We start from the raw sequence: 20,027 nt of genomic DNA, 5'->3' as shown, positions 1-20,027 counted from the left end.
TAGAAAACCAAACAAATAGCAAGTGTGTAATATCTAAGTGTAGACATCAATCTGACCTGTCGATCAAGCCATGATTTCATGAGCCAACAAGTCAGCCCAGCAGTAATAGACAGGACCTATTTACTGGCACCTTGAGGTCTATATATAATATACATAGTTAACAACTGGCTGCTTCGGGAAGCAGGAATCCATTAAGAGAAGTTCACATTTTGGTCATTTCCAACAGAGCATTTCCATAAGGGAATGATCAATACATATACATTGATGCAATGTTAACATTTCCAATCGAGCTGTAACCGAAATCCACCTCTCTCCTGCTCAGGATGTAACCCTCATGTTAGTGATATGGTTTGAAGACGGCTGAAGCAGAGAGCAGTTCTGACCAGTGATGAAAGTTAGGTTACACAGTGTAAACTTTGAGCTGCAATGGATTGTGGGGCGTACCTGAAGCACCTAGCCACATGATCAAGTTTTGGCTTTGGTGAGCATAACATCAACAGTAGCCAGCAAATCCTCTCGAGGCAGGAGTAGAAGTAAAGCGTGGATGGTGGAGTCGCTATCAGCCTGTATGTCCTCCTCCTGCCAATTGGCTCAACATGTTGCCAGTCAGTCCAAACATTTTGCTCCTTTAGACGGCCCACATCTTCTTCTGCTGGAAGTAGGCATCAAATCTGGCCTGGGCGTACTCCTACAACACAGTCAATGAAGACATGAATAAACAGTATATAACACAGACACTACTTTAACCTGCATTAATATTAGTGTTTTTGTGCTGCGTTCAGATGCCTTTCACAAGCTATCCAACCTTTTCGAACTGGAGCAAATTGGTTTGATGCCTTTGAAAACATGGGGAAAAGGCAATGAGAAAACTTAAAAAGACAAAATAAGCAAGAAATTAGCAAAAAGTTACATGAGACTTAAAATCAAAAATACAAAAAAACCATGAAAACAAACAATAAAAAAATTACCTGAAAATAGTGCTAGAAAAAATAAGCATTTTTTCCCCCGGTGATTTAATTTTAAATATATAATGACTAATTCTAAGCATATTTTTCAAGACATTTTCCCCTTTTTTTTCTCGTAATTTTCCTATTTTCTGAACTACAATTAGCAATGACTCCAACTGCAATATGTTCAACAAATTGCAAGAAAGTAGTAGAGGTTGGCAAAAAAATACTTGAAAATTAGTTTAGAAAAAAGGGGAAAACTAAAAAAAGAAAAAAGAAAATAGGGAAAATGTACAGAAAACTTCTAATAGTTGTAATTACGTATTTAAAATTGTGTTCCAAAAAAATATACTTTCTATAGTTTCTATACTAGTTTCTTGTAACTTTTTGCTAATATCTTACTAATTTTTGGGTTATGTCTTTTTAAGTTTCTCATTGCCGCTCCCCAGGTTTTTGCAAGAAACCAAAAAAAATTGGTCAGGTTTCAAGGGTTAATGGGGAGGGTAGGGTTAGGGTATAACAATACATAATAATAACATAACATCATTATCAGTACGGCAGAGTCTTGATATATACATTCGCAAAAATTTCATTCAGTCATTATATCCATGCTAGTGATGATTATTTCTAAAAAGGTTGTTGTGTGGAAACAACTTCAACAGGGGTGAATTGTTTCGCCCTGAGAGTTGTGACAGAGCCAACCTTTCCGTGTCGGACTCGATGATATGTTGTCAGGCTGACCTAACCCGGCCTCCTCTGACCTGCTGTTATCACAGTAAACATTGATACTGCATCACCCTCCAGGACAAAACAGTTTATGTCTTACTTATTGTCTTTTAATAAGTATTTTACTGTTATGGAGTCCTTGTATAAAACTAGGCCGTCTCTGCAGCAGAAAGACACGAAATTGGTGCTATATGACCAAGGAAAACGGAGGAAAAGGACTGTGGCATTTACTTTTGCACAAGAGGTAGAAAACCTACAACTACCAGAATGCACTGCGCTACACCAGACCAATAAACGCTCCCATTAGTGCATGACATCATACACAGACTGATCAATGTGAAACACAGGCGGCCAGTGATCTTGTATTAAAGTTAAACAGTAAGCTAAAACATTTTTCTGAAAACATTTGAGGGGAGAAATATCCAACTCAGTAACAGGATCTTGGTAAAATTTGATCACCTGATTTGTTTTACTGATTGATCTCCGTTTTTTTGGCCAACGTTTTCACCGTGCAGGAAGCAGAACCACTTTTTGTTTGCAAACTCTCATTATTAAAGTTAAACAGGGTGTTTAAATTTGTTTTAAACACCCTGCCTAGTTTTACCGAGTGTGCAAAAGAGAGAGCGAGAGAAGGGTGGGTGTGTGACACGGGTGGCGGTCAATATGAAAATGTGTAAGTACAGCCTGCAGTTTGAGCAACAGCGTGAGAGCCAACGCCAAATGACGAAATTTATGTCATAGCTAGGCATTGGTTAGATAAGGTCATCTACACAGGTCAGGGTCATCTGTTTTGAGTCAAAGCTGGTTGAAAATCGGCAAAGTTTCCCTTTCACTACCTCAGCTCACTGAGTCCAGTATACGGTTTATTTTCTCCTTCATACATTACAACCGTTTAAGTTATTAAGGAAAAGAAAAAAAGCCAGCAGTAAAGTAATGAAGCTTTTCCTCACCAGGTAGCCAAACTTGATGGTGGAGAGCCGTGCCTGGATGATGGACCACAAGCCCCAAAAAAAGTGGGATGCCAGGGAGAACCTACAATCAAAAACACAAGGTTACTTAATGTCACTTTTTAAGCTTTTCTATCACGTTGTCTTGTTCTTTGTCAATTCGTGTCACATCTGAACTCACCTGTTGACCTCCACATGCAGCTCCTCTTTCAGTTTCATTTGGTCCTCTTCACTCAGGTTGTCAAACCCTTGATCGGACTCACGCAGGTAGCTCTCAATGAAGTGCAGCTGTACAGAGACATGACAAGTCCACATCAAGTTTAGATTAGTTTTTAGCTTAGTTTAGTTTAGTTGATTCCCCATTAGCCCACGCCCGTTAGGCCCATCCACAATGTTGCGCCTGGTCTCCGTTAGTCACACAGATACAGAAACATAGCAGTGAAAAACACAGAAAATATCATTAACTTATCACACACACCTGCTGGGCCTTTGAAGGGTAGGCCTGAGTGTTCACTTTGAAGAAAGGAAACTCCTCACAGTTGTAGTCGTACATCCATTCACAGAAATGGTTGCCAATATCAAATCCCCTGCAAAGTGCACAGAAGAGAGACAGAGACACTGATGACGCATAATAAATAAAGAAACCATGAATAAATACTTCCTTTGAAACCTTGTGGTGTCTAATGTCAGTTTTTGTGTTTTTGTGTATATGTACACACTGTACATATTTTAGGACATTTCTAGTTAAGGACTTTTCCAGAACTTGAGGAACTTTCTTGGATTTTAGGCCATTTCTCAGATTATTGGATGTTTCTAGGACTTTAGGACAATTTTAGTATTTAAGGACCTTTCTACATTCTTCTAACATTTCTAGGATTTAACAACATTTCAAGGATTTTAGTTCATTTCCAGGATTTTAGGGCATTTCTAGGACTTTAGAATATTTTTAGAATTTTCAGACATTTCTCAGATTTTAGGATGTTGCTAGGATTTCAGGACATTTCTCAGATTACAATATGTTTTTAGGATTTGAGGACCTTTCTAAAATTTTAGGACATTAGGGGCTTTGTTAGGACCTATCTATATTAGGATATATCACTGGAACTTTTTAATAAGCTCTATTTTGATGTTTTTTTCAGCACTATGGCACCTTATGTATACCAAAAGTACAAAAACATTTCCCCATGTGAATTGCTTTTTTTTAAAATTGTGAATATGAAAATGGATGGGGGGCCACCCTACACTAGATCTGGCCCGCGGGCCATAAGTTGAGTATCACTGCCCTACTGTTACCAGGAGCCAGGAATTTTCTCCATCACAAATCCTCCCACTGCTGTGAGTGTATGCAGTGCACCATTTCTGTTTTCTGAGAAAAAGCCCTCAGTATAAGTGTGTGTGTGTGTGTGTGTGTGTGTGTGTGTGTCCACAATAGTGGGTGTGGTCTTCCTGTACATGTATGATGGCACACGTGCTCACATGCATGGTATATGTGTGCAGATGGTCACGTGTCAGCAGTGCAACATATGAGGAGACTTAAAGGGGCCACGCTGAAAGGAGCTGCAGGGGGGGAGGGAGTGTTTTTGTTCGTGTGTGTAGGAGAGAGAAAGAGAGGGACTTTTGTCTGAGATTGACTGTGAACCAAGGCTAGTGTGTTCTCTGCCATTTCCCCTAAATGCACCACTCAGGAATTCACACACTGAGGAACGAACACATTTGAAGTCATAGATGCTGTAAATAAGTGCTTCAGATGTGAAATCCAGTTATTCTCTTCCTTACTCCCAGTCCTTTGTGCACGACTGCAGTGGAAATCCACCGCACTATCATCACCGTTAGTAACACTGACAGGTCTGGATAAGGTCTTTCCATTGCCTCCATCCTGTGCGTCCTCAGTGGCCTGCCAAATTCCAGTTACATAACAGCTGCAGTAAATATTTCAACACAGGGAGGTGGCCATGAACGTGAACCGCTAGAGAGAAATATCCTGTTTTCCCTCAGATTTTGCTTCCTTTCTGGCTCAGTATCTGGGTGATTCTATTTCTTTTTGTCTGTCGCTCATATTCTGCCTCAATATCAGACTGTCCGACCACCGATCATCCACCGAGTGCAGAGCCAAGGTCAGTTGGGAGGCAAAGAACTGGCGAGACGATGCGGTACAGTGACGCAGCAGTTGCAGCTGAAGGAGATTTAAGCATCAGCAGTGCTGCCAGTGTGAAGGGAGCGTTTGGATCAGACACTGCACGGTGGACTGCATTGTGTGTAAAACATCGAAGTCACTCATGAAGAATGGACCCCAAAGTGTCCAGTATTAACCCTTTAAAACCTATAACAACATAACTTTTCTTATGGTGTTCAGATGCCTTTCACAAGTCTTTATACCTCTTCAACCTGAGCACACTGAGCTGATTTTTTTTTCAAAATCATGACAAAAAAAGGCAATGAGCAACTTGTAAAAGATGTTCGACAAATTGCAAGAAATCAGTGGATTTAGAAATGAAAAAAAAAACTGGGAAATGTCTAGGGAATAAAAAAAAGCCAGGGAAAATGTCATAATTATCATTTTCAAGCACTTTTTCCATGTCATTTCCTTGTTTTTACTTATTTGTTTTTTGTGTGTGTTTTTGTTTTGTCTTGTTTTTTTCTTTTTTACTAATAGGTAGATTTCTTGCTGATTTTTGGGTGATCGTTAACATTTTGTGAAATAAAATTGAAATAATAATCTAATGTGAGTGAAAGATAAATGAGGACTCCAGTCTGGAACTACTGACATAGTCTGTATATAAAAATGGAGGATGCATCTTGAATTTAATTTTAACTGTACGGTGTGATGGTTTTTGGGTTGTTTTTTTTATGCAAAGTATTTGTCTAACACAGCTGCACACTGTTGTTTTCAGTAAACGTTAATCATACAAAAGTAAGTTTGTGGGAGACTCCTTTCAGCTGTGGATTATTACAAATTCTTGTGAGCAGTAATACGAACGTCACGCTGCTGAACTGAACCTGTGCCCATATTCACTGTGACAAGGGAACATGCAATGTTTTGTTTTATTAGTTTTCAGACAAAAATGAAACTCTCCAGAAAATAAGATATATCAGGCTTTGGATACACAGACGGCACGTGTGAGTACGATCAGTTCATTGAAATGCGTTAGGGGCATTGCTAACTTACCTGTAATTGTAGCTGCTGTATTCAAAGTCAATGAGCATCAGCTTCTGTTTGTCTGAGCTCTGGCGACCCTTCAGCAGCAGGATGTTCCCTGAAAGCAACACACAGGAATATTATTTTTTTTTAATGGAGAAAAGCAATTGCACAGGATACCAGGGTTGTCGGCATCGGTATGTTTTACCTTCTTGACAGTCGTTGTGGCAGAACACTACGGGAGAGTGCGTGGACTCCAGCAGAGACCTGAACATACAAAGGTTAATCAGCCGCGTTTAACAAGCTCCTTTTTCAAAATACAGTTTAACCTCTGTGTTTCACTTCATTATATTAAAGATTTTAATCATCACTTTTAAAGCTCATTTGGGTCTGCCCCCATGCTACATAACAGAAGCATTGACCCCGTATAAGCCATAGATCCTCAGGTGAGGCTGTTCCAAAGTCAGCGCTTAAAATTAAAGGTGACCATGCCTTTGCCATCAGGGCCCCTTGGCTTCAAAACCACATGACTGAGTGGTGTACGCCACATATTCAGAGGCTATTTGTCCTTGTCGTAGCGGCCATGGGTTCGAGTCCGATTGGTGGCCCTTTGTGTCTGTTTTTTTCCCCAAATTTGTTTTTTGTTTATTTGGGGTGTTTCTTTGTGCAAATTTTCAGATACTTTTCTTGGAATTTTTACTAATTTCTTGCTTATTTCTGGGTAATTTCTTCTTAAATTATTAACAGCCCTCTACTCATGTTTTTGGAAGAACAAAAGCCAGTTCGCCCACGTTTTTTCTTCATTATCTGTTTGCAAGTCTGAACTTTGTCATATCAGTGACACAATGTTTGTTTTTTGAGTGGTCTCTCAAAACGTATTCGGGTTAATCTGAGGTTTTCCTGTGGTAAGCACCAGCACAGGACCGACACATTCTGTACAGTCTCTTACATAACATCACATTAGGAAACTTTGCAGTGCATGTGTCATTTGTGATCCACTCTGTGCTGTACGGTGTGTGTGTGGGAACATACTTAAGCATATCCATCTCCTGCGGCAAGTTGTAGCTGAGCAGGCGGTTGAAGCGACGCAGGTGGGACTCTCTGGTGAAGTTCAGCCTCATGACTTGGCTCAGGTACCTGGTGAGAGTGTTACACACATATTAGACCCCCTTTTCTTATGCATACACTATTTTTTATTTGTTTAAGCTTAGAATAATGTGATATAGAATTAATACAACATGATCTATTTCTGATATGTGAATCCTCTTTCTTTTCTGACATGGAAATTTACTAAATCGGTCACGAGTGAGTAATGCTTGTGATACATCTGGGAAATGATAACAGTCAACAGTGGTCAGTACCGTCACAGAAAATCAGGAAAACTGGACATTGGACTTTATCGCCACACGCTGACAAATATTGTGCAATGTAAACCTCGTAAACACCCAACAAATAAACTTGTTGGTAATTATAACAGATTTGCATCCTGATAAGCCACCTGTCACCTAATACCTGTTGATAAGTTATCAGTGAGCCGACTCACCATGTAAGGATTAAACTTCGTTCTCAGTCTCTCTTTCGAGACCTGTTTTAATGTAAACTTACATGGACAACAGGTATTAGCCAGATAACCAGAGGGTTTTCTGAATAGAGAAAAAACGACACAAGGTAGGGCAGTATTGAATATCGCTTTGACAAAACTTAAGTCATGTTTCCACCAAAATCTCCTGTGAGTAACTATACTATTTTTTAGGGAACTTCAGTGCATTGTTATCTGTGTTTCCAAGGTCGTCTTAAGGCTGGTGATTAGGCAAATTACTCTGCTGATGTATGAAAACACAACATGACGGGACGTGAGGTTGTTGCAGCGGTGAAAAGGCCGGTTCATTCTGAAGTCGTCAAATACCACTGCTTTTACAGTGCTTTCAGCCAAAAGCCACCTTTTACGGCAGCCTGATACATGCATATGCGGTGTCACTTGAGAAGACAGCCAGACCGAAATGATACGCCACAGAACGGCGTCAGGTGGAAACGCTCCCCCTACTGATGTATTGGGGTGGAGGATGGGTCTAACAAACCACGGATTTTCATTCAGGAGTCCAGTGTTCGCTTCCTGTCTGAATGTGATGTTTTTTTTCCCTACACCTTACCATATGCCTCCTTTTCCTGATCCTAACCATCTGTACCAGTGTGTGCGTTTGTTGACATCCCAGCGTTGGTTGCCATGTGCCTTTGTTGCCTAAACACGACCACGTGCAATGTCACCCAATTATGACACAGAAGGAAACCTAGTACAGTATAGGGCGTAGTATGTAGACGCAGAAATAAGGTTGGGTATCATTTGGGTTTGGGTAAAAGGATATCACTAGAACTTAATTAAGACCCTGGTGCCTGGGGTCAACACAACGAGTTCCTCAAAAGGTTCCTCGTGAGGAAAGTTCCTGCCGTGTAAAAGGGACTTTAAATGACTTACTTGTCCATGGTTCCAAACAGCCACTTGGGTTCCTTGTTGAAGGGCATCCTCATCCCGTGAAACTTGGCCATCTTCTCTGCAACTTCAGCTGAGATGCTGGGGTCGCTCAACTCACAGGTGTCCAGTTTACGACTCTGTCAACAGGATATTATGAATGGTTAATAATAATATTAATAATAACAATAATAAGATGCAAATTCAACAGAGCCTCTCTTTGACTGAGGCGGCTCAACAAACCATAAATCCACCGTCAGAGATAAAAAGTGTTCAGTGTTAAACATGTTTCCATCCGGCTTATTTCATAGTAGAAATTTCAATTTGCACAATTTGAGAGTTAATGGAAACCCGCTGAGTGATTATATAGAGAATCTTATTTCTCACATTTATGATGCCACTAAACCCAGATTCATTAAAAAAAAAAAAAAAACTAAAACTAAAATACTCTAAGATTCTAGAGACACCAATATCCAATCAGTTTAAAGCAGTCCACACATGCCCGCTGGGTAAACATGAGCGGGCACTGTGCAGTTTACTGAGGTTGAGAAATAATATCCCAGAATTAAAGGTCAAAGAGTCTGTTTGAATGACTCGTGGCTGCTCTTTTACAGCTGAGGTCAAAATGATTTTCCCCCGCGAGTAAAGCAAATTGTGTAACACAGTTCTGTTTAACTAGGAGCAGATGTTTTATGGTTTATTAACTCTCCCTGAACATCGATCAATGATGCATCGTTGAACAGTACGCCGCACATAAATACACAAACCCTGTTGTATGATTAATTCCAGAGAATCCCACCAAGAGCCTCAACCTAAAGACAGTGGAGGAATTTAACTAACTACATTTACTCAATTGGTTTGACATATTTGTACTTTACTTGAGTATTTTCTTTCCATGCCACTTTATACTTTTAGTCCACTACATGTCAGAGGGAATATTGTACTTTTTACTTCACTACATCTCTGCAAAAGCTTTAGTTGCTGGTTACTTTGCAATTTTTTGCATAAAAATCACAGGAAGAGTTTATAAAATATATTTTGTTGGAAAACAAACCCCAAACAGTTTAAACAAATTCAGATGAAAAAATTATTTGATTTAATTGATTGGTCAATTGCAAGAAAAATAAATGCCTTTACTTTTGGTAAACGTTTACATCTTTTTCAATTTTTTTCACAATTTTGAATTTTTTAGATGTTATTTTCTGTATTTACTTTTTTAAAAATATTTCACTGCATTGGGTACTTTTACTTTTTATACTTTAAGAAGATTTTCAGTTTAAATTTACATACTTTTACTTAAGCACCACAGTGTGGCATTAGTACTTTTACCTAAAGATAACTCCAAACATGCAAATGAACCCTCTTTACACATTAAAGGTGGAGCCAACATCCTATTTAAATGAAAATTTTACATATTTAAATACTAGGTCCAAGGGCTAAATTCTCAAAAGAAGCTTTTTTAATATCAACTTCATCTATCCAAATTTGGGGTATACTGTGATATAAAATGACTCTGTCTCTCTGCCTGTGTGTGCGTTACTATGCATCAAAGTTTTGCTCCTCACTTGGATACATAAAGAGATGTGAATATGAAGCACAGCGTGGTAACTTACAGGGACATACTGCTCCAGTCGGCCCTGAGGGAAAATACCATAGAGTTTGGGTCCCAGCTCCCTCTCTGCCAAGATGGCAAACATCACACTCTCCAACACCATGGCCTCGGCCCCCTGAAAACACACAACAGTAAGAAAGTTAGCAGCTTAGCATTTAAAGCACGACAGACAGACACTACCCACACGTGCTGTGAAGCAGTGAGGACAGAATAAGATATGAGATTAAGATCTTTTTCTGGTCACGGTGTCTGAAAACATGAAAGTTAGGGTGAAGTACGGCTTGAGTAACGAATGAAACAATCGTCGTGTCAGCCTTTGTACACGGGGCACCTGCTCTGCCAGGTGAGCCACTGGGTGCCACAATAGAGTCTGGTATTGAAAAAGAAATATGACAGCTTCATTTTTCCGTTGGAAATCCCTGTCTGACATTGAGGTAAAGCAATAAAAATATTCTAAATGCAGCATACACTTTTGATATTGTTTTTTTAGGTGGGACTTTTATTTAGGTGGGTAAAATCTGGGGCATACTGACTGACTTCTGCTATTTGTAATTAACATATTGTGTATGGATAAGAACATCCACACCTCAAAAAATAAAAAAAATTAAAAACTTTTCCTTTAAGGATTATAGATTTAACTCCTATGAACACATGCTGTTGATTTTGAACAAATATATTTCCTTGTGAATATGGTATGATAACTAGGCCTTTGTGTTATCAGCTTATAGACAACATATGTGTATGTTAAGACATCTAAACTATAACACTGATCATGCTCTGTAATGGAATTACTTTGCATTTCAATGTGAATAGGAAACAAGGGGTGAAGGAGGAGGACGGGGGAGTCTGAATGAGGAGAAAAGCTGTGGTTAGGGTTAGTTGGGTTTGCCTGTCAGAGCGCTGAGGAGAGCACAAGAGGCAGATTAAAACTTCCAGGAAGAGTTTGGCCGCTGAAAGCAGTAGTGAAGTTGTTGGTGCAAAGAGGACAGCCTTGTCTTTCTACCTTTATCTTTGAGACAGACAAAAGTCACACACCAATACACGTAGCCTGGAGCCCAACGGGGGCTCAAGGTTAACTGGGAAACCTTTTCTCATACCAGCACAAACACATGCCCTGGAGCTGCATGCTGGCTCCTCAGACAGAAAACAAGACTCTGCACCAAATGGACAGGAGGTCATTAGCAGAGGACAGATTTAAACTGTGAGAAACTGAAAACTGTCATTAGTGAGGTTATATTTACAAAAACATCTCTTGGGGCCAGAGTTGTAATGAGGACAGAAATGAGTCAAATTTAAAGTGGCATGAAAGCAAAAAAAACCCCCAAAAAACCCCACTTACTTCAGTTCAGTTCAAGTTAGTAAGCAGTGTTGTATGTTTTGACAAGAGTTACTTATTCTTAAAAAAAACTGCTTAAAACCTTCTCTGGAGAACAATTTGAGAGCATTTTGGTTCATTTTCCTTCAAAAACACAGGGAGAAGGCAATAAAAAACTTAACAAGACATGGCCCCAAAAATAGGCAGATTTAGATTTAAAAAGTGACAAGAAAAGTACTTGAAAATACTCCCCTATAATATATATACATATTAATAACAATAATCATCATCATCATCATCAAAATATATATTTTTTTTACCAGCTAATGCTGCAATCTTCTGCATTTCCATCTAACTGACAATAGCTGCTACAGACATCAATATAACATATTCCCATCTTAACCCTCTGAAGTGAATAACTTTCAGAGAAATTGCTGCAGAGGCAAAGATTTGGATGTGAGCGCCGGGGTCTTCGGCTACCTGCCAGGGAATGTGCTTCACACTGAGCGTCCAGCAGGAAGCGGCTCAAAGGAAACAATACTGCCTGCTTTGTGGCCGCCTTGATGTCACATTTCTCAAAACAAAACAGTACAACACCACCTACAGAGACGGTCAATACTCATTCTCCCTCTCAGAGACTCAGTGTCTTTGCTGTGTTAAAGTTGGAAATTACATTACACTCTAAAGAGAAGGTGGAAAATCAATCACATGTTCAGCTTTTACTCAGAGAATATAATTGTTATGAATTGTGATGGGGCCAGCTAAGGTTTATGAAGCGTCCAAAATGAACTCTAAGGCGAAATTTCTGATCATTTTTGAGGGCACCGCGCTGTAAAAAGGGTAAAAAAAGGAACTGACCTTTCAATTATGGCGACGGTCCACCTGTATGCCAGCTAGGAGAAGGTGGCAATTTGTTCAGCTTACATTTATAAAACGGTTGGTTGATTTGGTAAAGCTTTATTTAGTACCTCAAATTTGTATTTAAGAACAGTTCTTGAGCAAGCTCTGATGATGTAAACACAGGAAACAGCAAAACAATTTATAATTCTTGAAAACCATAAACAAAGGGGATGAAATGTCTCCTGGACAGCAGCACAATCTGCTTCGTTCCCAGGGCATGCGCCTAGAAAATACTCTCCATCGTTATGTAATGCTTTATCTGCAGAGTGCTGATCACATGCTGTTTTAAATCTCCTACGTGAATTATCCACATTACCATAATCATCTTGACACACATACTGCCAGACAAGAAACCATCTGGCAGCCTGTTCCTAAAGCAGAGCAAAGACCTGAGGGGTCGGCTTATACTGCGGGGCACTCCTCTAACGATACTTCAGTGAGTCAGCGAGTACATCGTCTCTGTAATGGTCGTTGTACTGACCTAGATCTGCAGCATTCAGCCTATAAATGAACTAACCTTCTGAATATGCAGAGGTTTGGTTGGTTTGTTTTAACCTACATCTGCTGGGTCGATAGTAAAACTGCAGATCAAAGCGTAAAGTAAAGGATTCGGTTTGTGCTCTATTCAAGAGATAACCCTTGGATATCATTGCAGGTATTTGAGGACAGCGCCGTACAGCTATGCCAACAATAGTGATGCTGACTGTGCTCTTGTTTAGTTTACTGATTTAAATTTAGCCTTAGTGATTAGAAAAATGGGGCAATCCAATAGTTGTACTCAGACACACTGACTGTAAATTTGGTGGCACCAGTAAGACAGCTACATTGTAGCCTGAAATGATGTTGAACATCATTAAAGTCGCTGAATAAATGACTTCAGGTATTTCTTTATATCATTAAGATGTAAAGAAATACACCAGAAGCTGTGTTGTTCAGGAAAAATAGCTTCTGCAAGGGTCTGCCAGGGCGAAGTGCTCCCAGGTGAGGGGCAAATCTAAAGGCCGTGGCACACCAAGCCGACATCCGAGAACTTGCGGTGATGAAAGCACCCTGCTGCGTCGCATTGACTTGCCGTGTCTTTGCCAAAAAGTTGCAAATGAAAACACGACCGCAGACCAGCGGTCCATACTCCACACTACCAGCAGACGGTGGTCGTCTGCATTCATCTATCAAAACTGGAAACCGAAAGATTGCCAGTTAGCAACACAACCCCATACTGAAAGAACGAAGGATATTTACATTTCTTAAAGAACAAAAACAAAAAACAAAAAAAACAGTTTAAACTTGGACAAAACAGCTTGTTCATGTTAGACCTCATAACTCATACTGTAGTAAGGAGCTGAATGAAAAAAGTTTGTGGGGCTTTAACTTCATATTCTTCATTCGTTGTTGTTTTTTTCTGTTCTTTTCTTTCTTTTTTTGTTGTTCGAAATAGATAAACAAACAAAAAACAAACAAACAAGAAACAAATGTCAGTGAAGGCGGTCAGGCCATCCGTCCTTTGCTCTTTAGAGGCTGGAACAGTGTCCCACACAGTGAACCTGACGGTCCCATATCGACCATCGAACAGCCCCACAGCCCCTCATCAACCTCTTTTTCATTTCCTCTGACCTATTTTAAATGCCACTGTTTGTTTTAGCGGCCTGTTTGATTTGGTTACACTCCAAGACTAGTTCTGGGCCGTTCAAAAGTTAATTATCAACAAGTCAGGCCAGCTCACTGTTCAGAGGAATTTCAACACTCTTATAGCACTATTTCCTGCTTTTGGACAGGAAACAGTTACTTCCTCTAGTAAATATGAATATACTTTTTGAATGGATGTAAAATCCCAGTCTGTGAACCCATGTTCTCTCTGGATATTTAAACACATTTGAATCTAAATTGTTACTCTGGTCACATATCAGTGTTGCTACTCAGCTCGGAGATATTCAGCAGTTGGCCTTGGAGCGATGCAGCAGGTGCACTGCACGCTGCCAGCAGCTGCTGCTTTAACCTAAATACTTATCTCTCACTGAATGTGAGTCAAGAAACCGGTAAGGGGGGATTTTATTAAATGCAGGTCGCTAAGATCCCTTTGACCTGAACTGAACCAGTGTGAAACAATTGTTGTACAATTGGTTCTTTCAAAATAAAAGCATCATAAGTTCTGCTTTAATTTATTTAATTATAACAGTACTTTATTTAACTTTAACGTAATGCATTTTTGACTCATTTATTATACTGACGGAAATAATGGAATGGAAACGTACATCATACTTAATTTACAAGACAACACGAACGAAGTGTTGACAAGGGAAATTAGGGGTAAAATTTCTTATGTAAGCTATTTTCAATTAAAGGCATGATTCTTTTTGCAGTTTGGGACCATTATTTGAAAATTTGACATATTTATATCTGTAACCTGTCTGTATCGGCACATATACGTACATAGTACTGAGTATATTTTGTGGTACCTGTCATTTGTACACCATGTTATGGTCTTTATATCTACAGTATATCTGACGTGTTGCTTTGCTGCTGTGACGTGAGAAGTATCCCCACAGGGTATAATCGGTGTCATCCTGTCTAATCCAAATAGGATTTACCTTCATCAGACAGCATTAGTGGTGGACAGTAACGAAGTACATTTACTTAAGTACAGTTTTTGAGTGTCTGAACTTGAGGTTTTTGGGCTTTTTTTTTAAAACTTATTCCACTTATTACACTGACTCCACTAAATTTGACTGACAAATATTGTACTTTTGCCTCCATTAAATTTCTATAAAGGCTCATTACGCGTTACACCCTCGCCATTCCCATTTTTACTCCATTTCCATGTTCACGCAGAGAGAGCCACATTAAGTGCTGTCCTAAACAATGTAGTAGTCACTTTGTACATTTTTGATTCTATGGGCATTAATATCGGCTTTGCAGCAGCACACTCAACAAACGTTTTATTCTACCGGTTGTACAAGCAAGTCCGTTTATCCAGTGAGTTGTTTTAGAGTCATTAGGATCTGTTAATGTACTGTGACATTATACAACATATAAAAAAAAGTACTTTGAATGCTAGGATCCAGGAGAGGTTATGCAGAGCATATACGTACATAGTACTGAGTATATTTTGTGGTACCTGTCATTTGTACACCATGTTCTTCTTTATATCTACAGTATATCTGACGTGTTGCTTTGCTGCTGTGACGTGAGAAGTATCCCCACAGGGTATAATCGGTGTCATCCTGTCTAATCCAAATAGGATTTACCTTCATCAGACAGCATTAGTGGTGGACAGTAACGAAGTACATTTACTTAAGTACAGTTTTTGAGTGTCTGAACTTGAGGTTTTGGGCTTTTTTTTTTAAAACTTATTCCACTTATTACACTGACTCCACTAAATTTGACTGACAAATATTGTACTTTTGCCTCCATTAAATTTCTATAAAGGCTCGTTACGCGTTACACCCTCGCCATTCCCATTTTTACTCCATTTCCATGTTCACGCAGAGAGAGCCACATTAAGTGCTGTCCTAAACAATGTAGTAGTCACTTTGTAAATTTTTGATCCTATGGGCATTAATATATCTTTGCAGCAGCATACTCAACAAACGTTTTATTCTACCGGTTGTACAAGCAAGTCCGTTTATCCAGTGAGTTGTTTTAGAGTCATTAGGATCTGTTCATGTACTGTGACATTATACAACATATAAAAAAAGTACTTTGAATACTTTGAATACTAGGATCCAGGAGAGGTTATGCAGAGACACTGACACAGGGTCAGCTCTGCATTAGCCGCTCAACTAACTGCAGAGGACAATAAGCATTCTTGAGGAAAGGATGCCAGAGAGGCGACAACAGCGTAGCTGATGACCTCACTCCGTCACATGACAGGGAGTTGTGATTCAGCGATGTCATGTGAGGGTCAAAGGTTGTCGAGATTTCTAGGCCACTGGGTATGAGGCTTGGCAGCGCTTCAGGCTGCCAGCAGTGACTCTCTGAACATATCGGATTAATTTTGCGGCAGATTATTTTAAAAAAACCCCCTCTGTTGTTTCTGTACTTACTGTTTTATTTTCGAGATATTTTTTTTCAGTTGAACTTCTTTCAAAAACATGGAATTGGGCGATATGCAACTTAACAAGAAATGGCCCAAAAATAAGCAAGAGGTTAGTGAAAAGGTACAAGAAAATTCCCTGAAGATAAGCAAAACATAATAATAAAGACAGACAGAGAGAAAAGTAAAAAATAAACAAGAAACAAGAAAATGACCTCAAGGAAGTGCTAAAAAATATACCAATATTTATCTGACACATAATTTTAAATATATAATTAAGAAAGTATTAATATAGTTTTCTCAACATTTTTTTCTTTTCTTTAGTTATCGCTTTCTTCTAAATTAACCTTCAAGTTTTTTTGCCACCCTCTCTTGCTTTCCTGCAATTTGTTGGAGTTTTTTAGAGTTTTTTTTAGATAATTTCCTTGTCACCTTTTACTTGTGTTTTGCTGTTTGATTTCATTATGGTTTTTTCCTGTGTTTCTGAAAGTAACCAAACCAATTTCCTCTGGTTTCTGAGGTTTAAATGCTAGCGAAAGGCATTTAAATGCAGCTCAAGAAAACTGATATAGATCCAGGTGTTAAATTGAAGCCAGACGGGCTCAGATTTCCGAAAAAATAAGAGTCGTATATTCAGGTTTGCACGAAAAAGTTCCACAGAAAAGAAATGAGTGGCTGTAGCATTTCCAAACTCAATTTAATTTTTTAAAGTCATGCTCTGGCAGCAGTTAGTAAGTGGAGACAGTGTTAAATCGATTCTGAACTTCAGTTCAAAACCCCACAGGGTTATAAAAAGTTCAGCCTTCTCTGTTATATCACCCTGTTGGAGATCACAGCAACCCGACAGAGAGTTCAACATGAGTCAGAGGAGAATTTAGGGAAGCAAAAGAATATGTTCAGACACGGGTGTGAAGATGAGATGAGTGTCGTGGTGACTGGACGGACACTGGGTGACACCCTGGGCAGAGGAACACACTGTATGGTGGCACCATCATCAGTTACTTACTTGGAAGTGATTTTCTTTGTTTGACTGTCGGGAATCCCTTTATTACAGGACATCTATCAACAAAAGAAAAAGGAAAGAACTATCCATGAATACATGTGAAGCCGTCCATGAGCGTCAACATAGAAACCTAACCATCCCCGCAGTGCAGACAGTACAGTATGAGTTCAAACACACACCGAGTCTTTTGGACATGACAGTGCAGAGGATTGGTCGGACTGATTGCTGCGTTTTCCCTGACTAACTGCTTGTCTCAACAGCGAGAAAGAGAGAGCGGAGATAGAGATCAGAGTCTAGAGATAGCAGAGTTATCTCCGAAGAGGAGTAAGAAACGATCTTCTATTAACTGACTCAAAACCTGCTGTTGAATGTGGCTTTTTACTGCGGATTACATAAAACTGGAGCTAAAAAAAAAAAAAAAAGGCATATTTATTTGGTGAATCTACCCATCATCCTACATGCTATCCACATATCTTCATTGCTGAGAAACGCTGTCTCCGGTGCCGTTAGCCTTTGTTTATTCATTAGTAGCTGTGCACTCTAATAATGACACAAAGTTCCTTAATCATATTGGCTTTTTGATTAGACGTCAGTAATTCCTGAGAGGCGGTTGTGTCCTGATGGAGATGGGGACAGTTACCTTGGTGAAGGACACGCTGCTTTTGCCCTCTCAGACATCCCTAGCAATAAAAGCCATGCTTAGGTTTTATTACGCAGACTTTTAGTTAATACTTAATTCAGGTATCATTGGGAAAATTTGACGGCTGAGAAAGCAGCATGAAAGCAGCCCGTATCGCTGTGTCTTTGTTTTGGCTCTGTTGTTTATTTATCGCGGCACGCTGCAACAAACAGCTAAAAACCATCACCTCAAACGATTACAAACACCAGCAGGAGATTAGAGTTTGCTGTAATCAGGAGTCTTGTGCAAATGCATCAAAGTCCTTGAACTCTTGTCACTAAATATTTGTAAATTTAATCAATACACTGAAGGAGGGGATGGTGACTAAATGGTTATCTTTGCTCTGTAACACTTCGCAGCACTGGGATCATGAACCTTGGACAAACAAGCCACATCATCTTAGACTATCTGTGACCACTGTGCTGCCGCACAAAGATACTCTATCTGCTTTTGAGCAACAACAAGCCAAACTGCACATTAGACTTCTCTTGTTGCCGTTTGATTTTTTTTGGCTGAGCGAGCTTTAAACGTGCCGACTCATCCTCAGGCTCCTCTGTTTGGCGCCTGTTTAAAAGTTCAGCTGACTTCTTAACGATTGAGAGTCACAAGGCAGGGATTAAGAGAAGAAAAGAGACGGACAGGAGAGGTGTTTCAGCACTTTGTTTTCTCTCCTCACTGTATCTTCCCCGCTTTGTCCGCCAGGTTTATGCTACATGAGTGTGTGTTACGTTTTTGTATTAGGCTGAGATTTCAGAGATCTCATACTGTACCGTGTTTTTTGGTGGGTTCACCTGGGAACAAGAGTGCCCAAGGCACGCTCCTTTGGGAAGCCTACGGCAAAGAACACATGCATGTACAGCCATGGGGGTACATCACCATGTACAACAATGGCTAACACGCACACACACATGCGTACACACACACATACACACGTGAAGACATAACTGCACATGCATGCATACACTAACATAAGCATGTGACCTGCAGACGCACACACACACACAAAACAACGTGTGGTGATGGCACTGTCACATAGCACAGTTGTAGGTCTTTTTTTTGGTTTATTGTCTGGTTTCTGTTATTATCAGCTCAAACTGTCGACTAACCTTTGACCCCGGTTACACGAGTCATCTCTGTGATGAAGGCATACAAGTCAAACATTCGCAATGGTGCTTACAAGAAAGTCAGTGCAGGATTTTTACATTTCTGCTGTTATGTGTGTGTGTGCAGTATAGAAGCACTTATCTTCATTAAAAGCAGCTTAACTTTAACTATTACGCAAAAAGCTACACACTACTGAGGGAAACTAGTTTCTAAGATACAACAACAACACATCCTTGTGAGGAGTGTGTGTATTACTTGTGACTCAGTTTGTTCAGCTGTGTGATAAGAGATGCGGCTCCCACCTGCAGGATGGCCCCATAGAGACGCAGCAGGACGCTCCTGGGCTCGTCCCCCACAGTGTCCAGGCTGTCAGGGAGGCTGCACAGGAAGAGCTTGTTGCTCAGACCACCCCTGGAGGACAGACAGTCAGACAGCCGGTGAATATTACCATCATAGCATGTATATGGCTTCAAAAAGCTATTGTAACTCTTGTATCTCTCTTCATTATACTCTACAAGTTTAAATCTAATAATAGCATAGGATACATTAGAAATTCCCACAGTCTCACTTTACCTCGCTCAACTAATGCCTGTAAAAGCCTTACATACATTATCGTCTTGGGCTGGGGCTAAATGTCGTGCTGTTTAAACCCTTTGAAACCTTGAGCAACATCACTTATCTTGTGCTGCTTTCAGACGCCTTTCACAGGTATTTAAGCCTATGATCTCTGTGCAAATTGGTGCAATTTCGTCTAAAAAATCATGATTAAATGTCTCACAAATTGCAAGAAATTAGTTGATTTTTAAAAAGCTAGAGAAAATGTCTAGAAAAAAAGGGGTGGAAGGTAAAAAAAAAGGACAAAAAAAATCATTTTAATAATCATAATTACATATTTAAAATCGTGTTGCAAAATTATTTAAAAGATTTTAAGCACATTTTCCACATCACTTTCATGGTATTATTTTTTTTTTTTTAACTTTCTTTCTTTATTTCCTTCCTGTAATGTATTTGTTTATTTTTTTTACTAATTTTAAGCAATTTTCTTCTATATTTTCTATTTCTAACTAATTTTGGGGTAATTTCTTCTTTTGTTTCTCATTTCCTTCCTCCAGTGTTTTTGACAGAAATCAAGCAGGTATTATAGGGTTTAACTGGTAGGAC

At 39.5% G+C, this 20,027-nt stretch overlaps 2 protein-coding genes across 2 annotated transcripts in view; both read right to left on the bottom strand.

Annotated features, from left to right (window-relative positions):
- Window positions 1-628: 628 nt before the first annotated feature.
- On the bottom strand, window positions 629-13,216 carry chka (choline kinase alpha). Its single transcript, XM_042496114.1, has 10 exons — window positions 13,190-13,216; window positions 9,837-9,950; window positions 8,230-8,363; window positions 6,789-6,893; window positions 5,965-6,023; window positions 5,787-5,874; window positions 3,099-3,207; window positions 2,802-2,908; window positions 2,624-2,705; window positions 629-688 (listed from the first exon to the last, which is right to left on the bottom strand). The coding sequence occupies exons 1-10, from the start codon at window positions 13,214-13,216 to the stop codon at window positions 629-631; spliced, it is 885 nt and encodes a 294-aa protein (XP_042352048.1).
- LOC121950684 (NLR family CARD domain-containing protein 3-like) overlaps window positions 9,927-20,027 on the bottom strand; it is a 24,503-nt gene continuing 14,402 nt past the window's right edge. The window contains exons 9-12 of the mRNA XM_042496761.1: window positions 19,169-19,277; window positions 18,533-18,593; window positions 17,087-17,139; window positions 9,927-9,950 (exon numbers count right to left, since the gene is read on the bottom strand). Of these exons, the coding sequence (XP_042352695.1) occupies window positions 17,129-17,139; window positions 18,533-18,593; window positions 19,169-19,277 (181 nt within the window). The 3' untranslated portion in view covers window positions 9,927-9,950; window positions 17,087-17,128. The remainder of the gene's footprint in view (window positions 9,951-17,086; window positions 17,140-18,532; window positions 18,594-19,168; window positions 19,278-20,027) is intronic.

This window comes from Plectropomus leopardus, chromosome 11 (assembly GCF_008729295.1).
Source record: "Plectropomus leopardus isolate mb chromosome 11, YSFRI_Pleo_2.0, whole genome shotgun sequence".
Taxonomy (NCBI): Eukaryota; Metazoa; Chordata; class Actinopteri; order Perciformes; family Serranidae; genus Plectropomus; species Plectropomus leopardus.
This window is presented reverse-complemented; position numbering and strand designations above follow the sequence as displayed.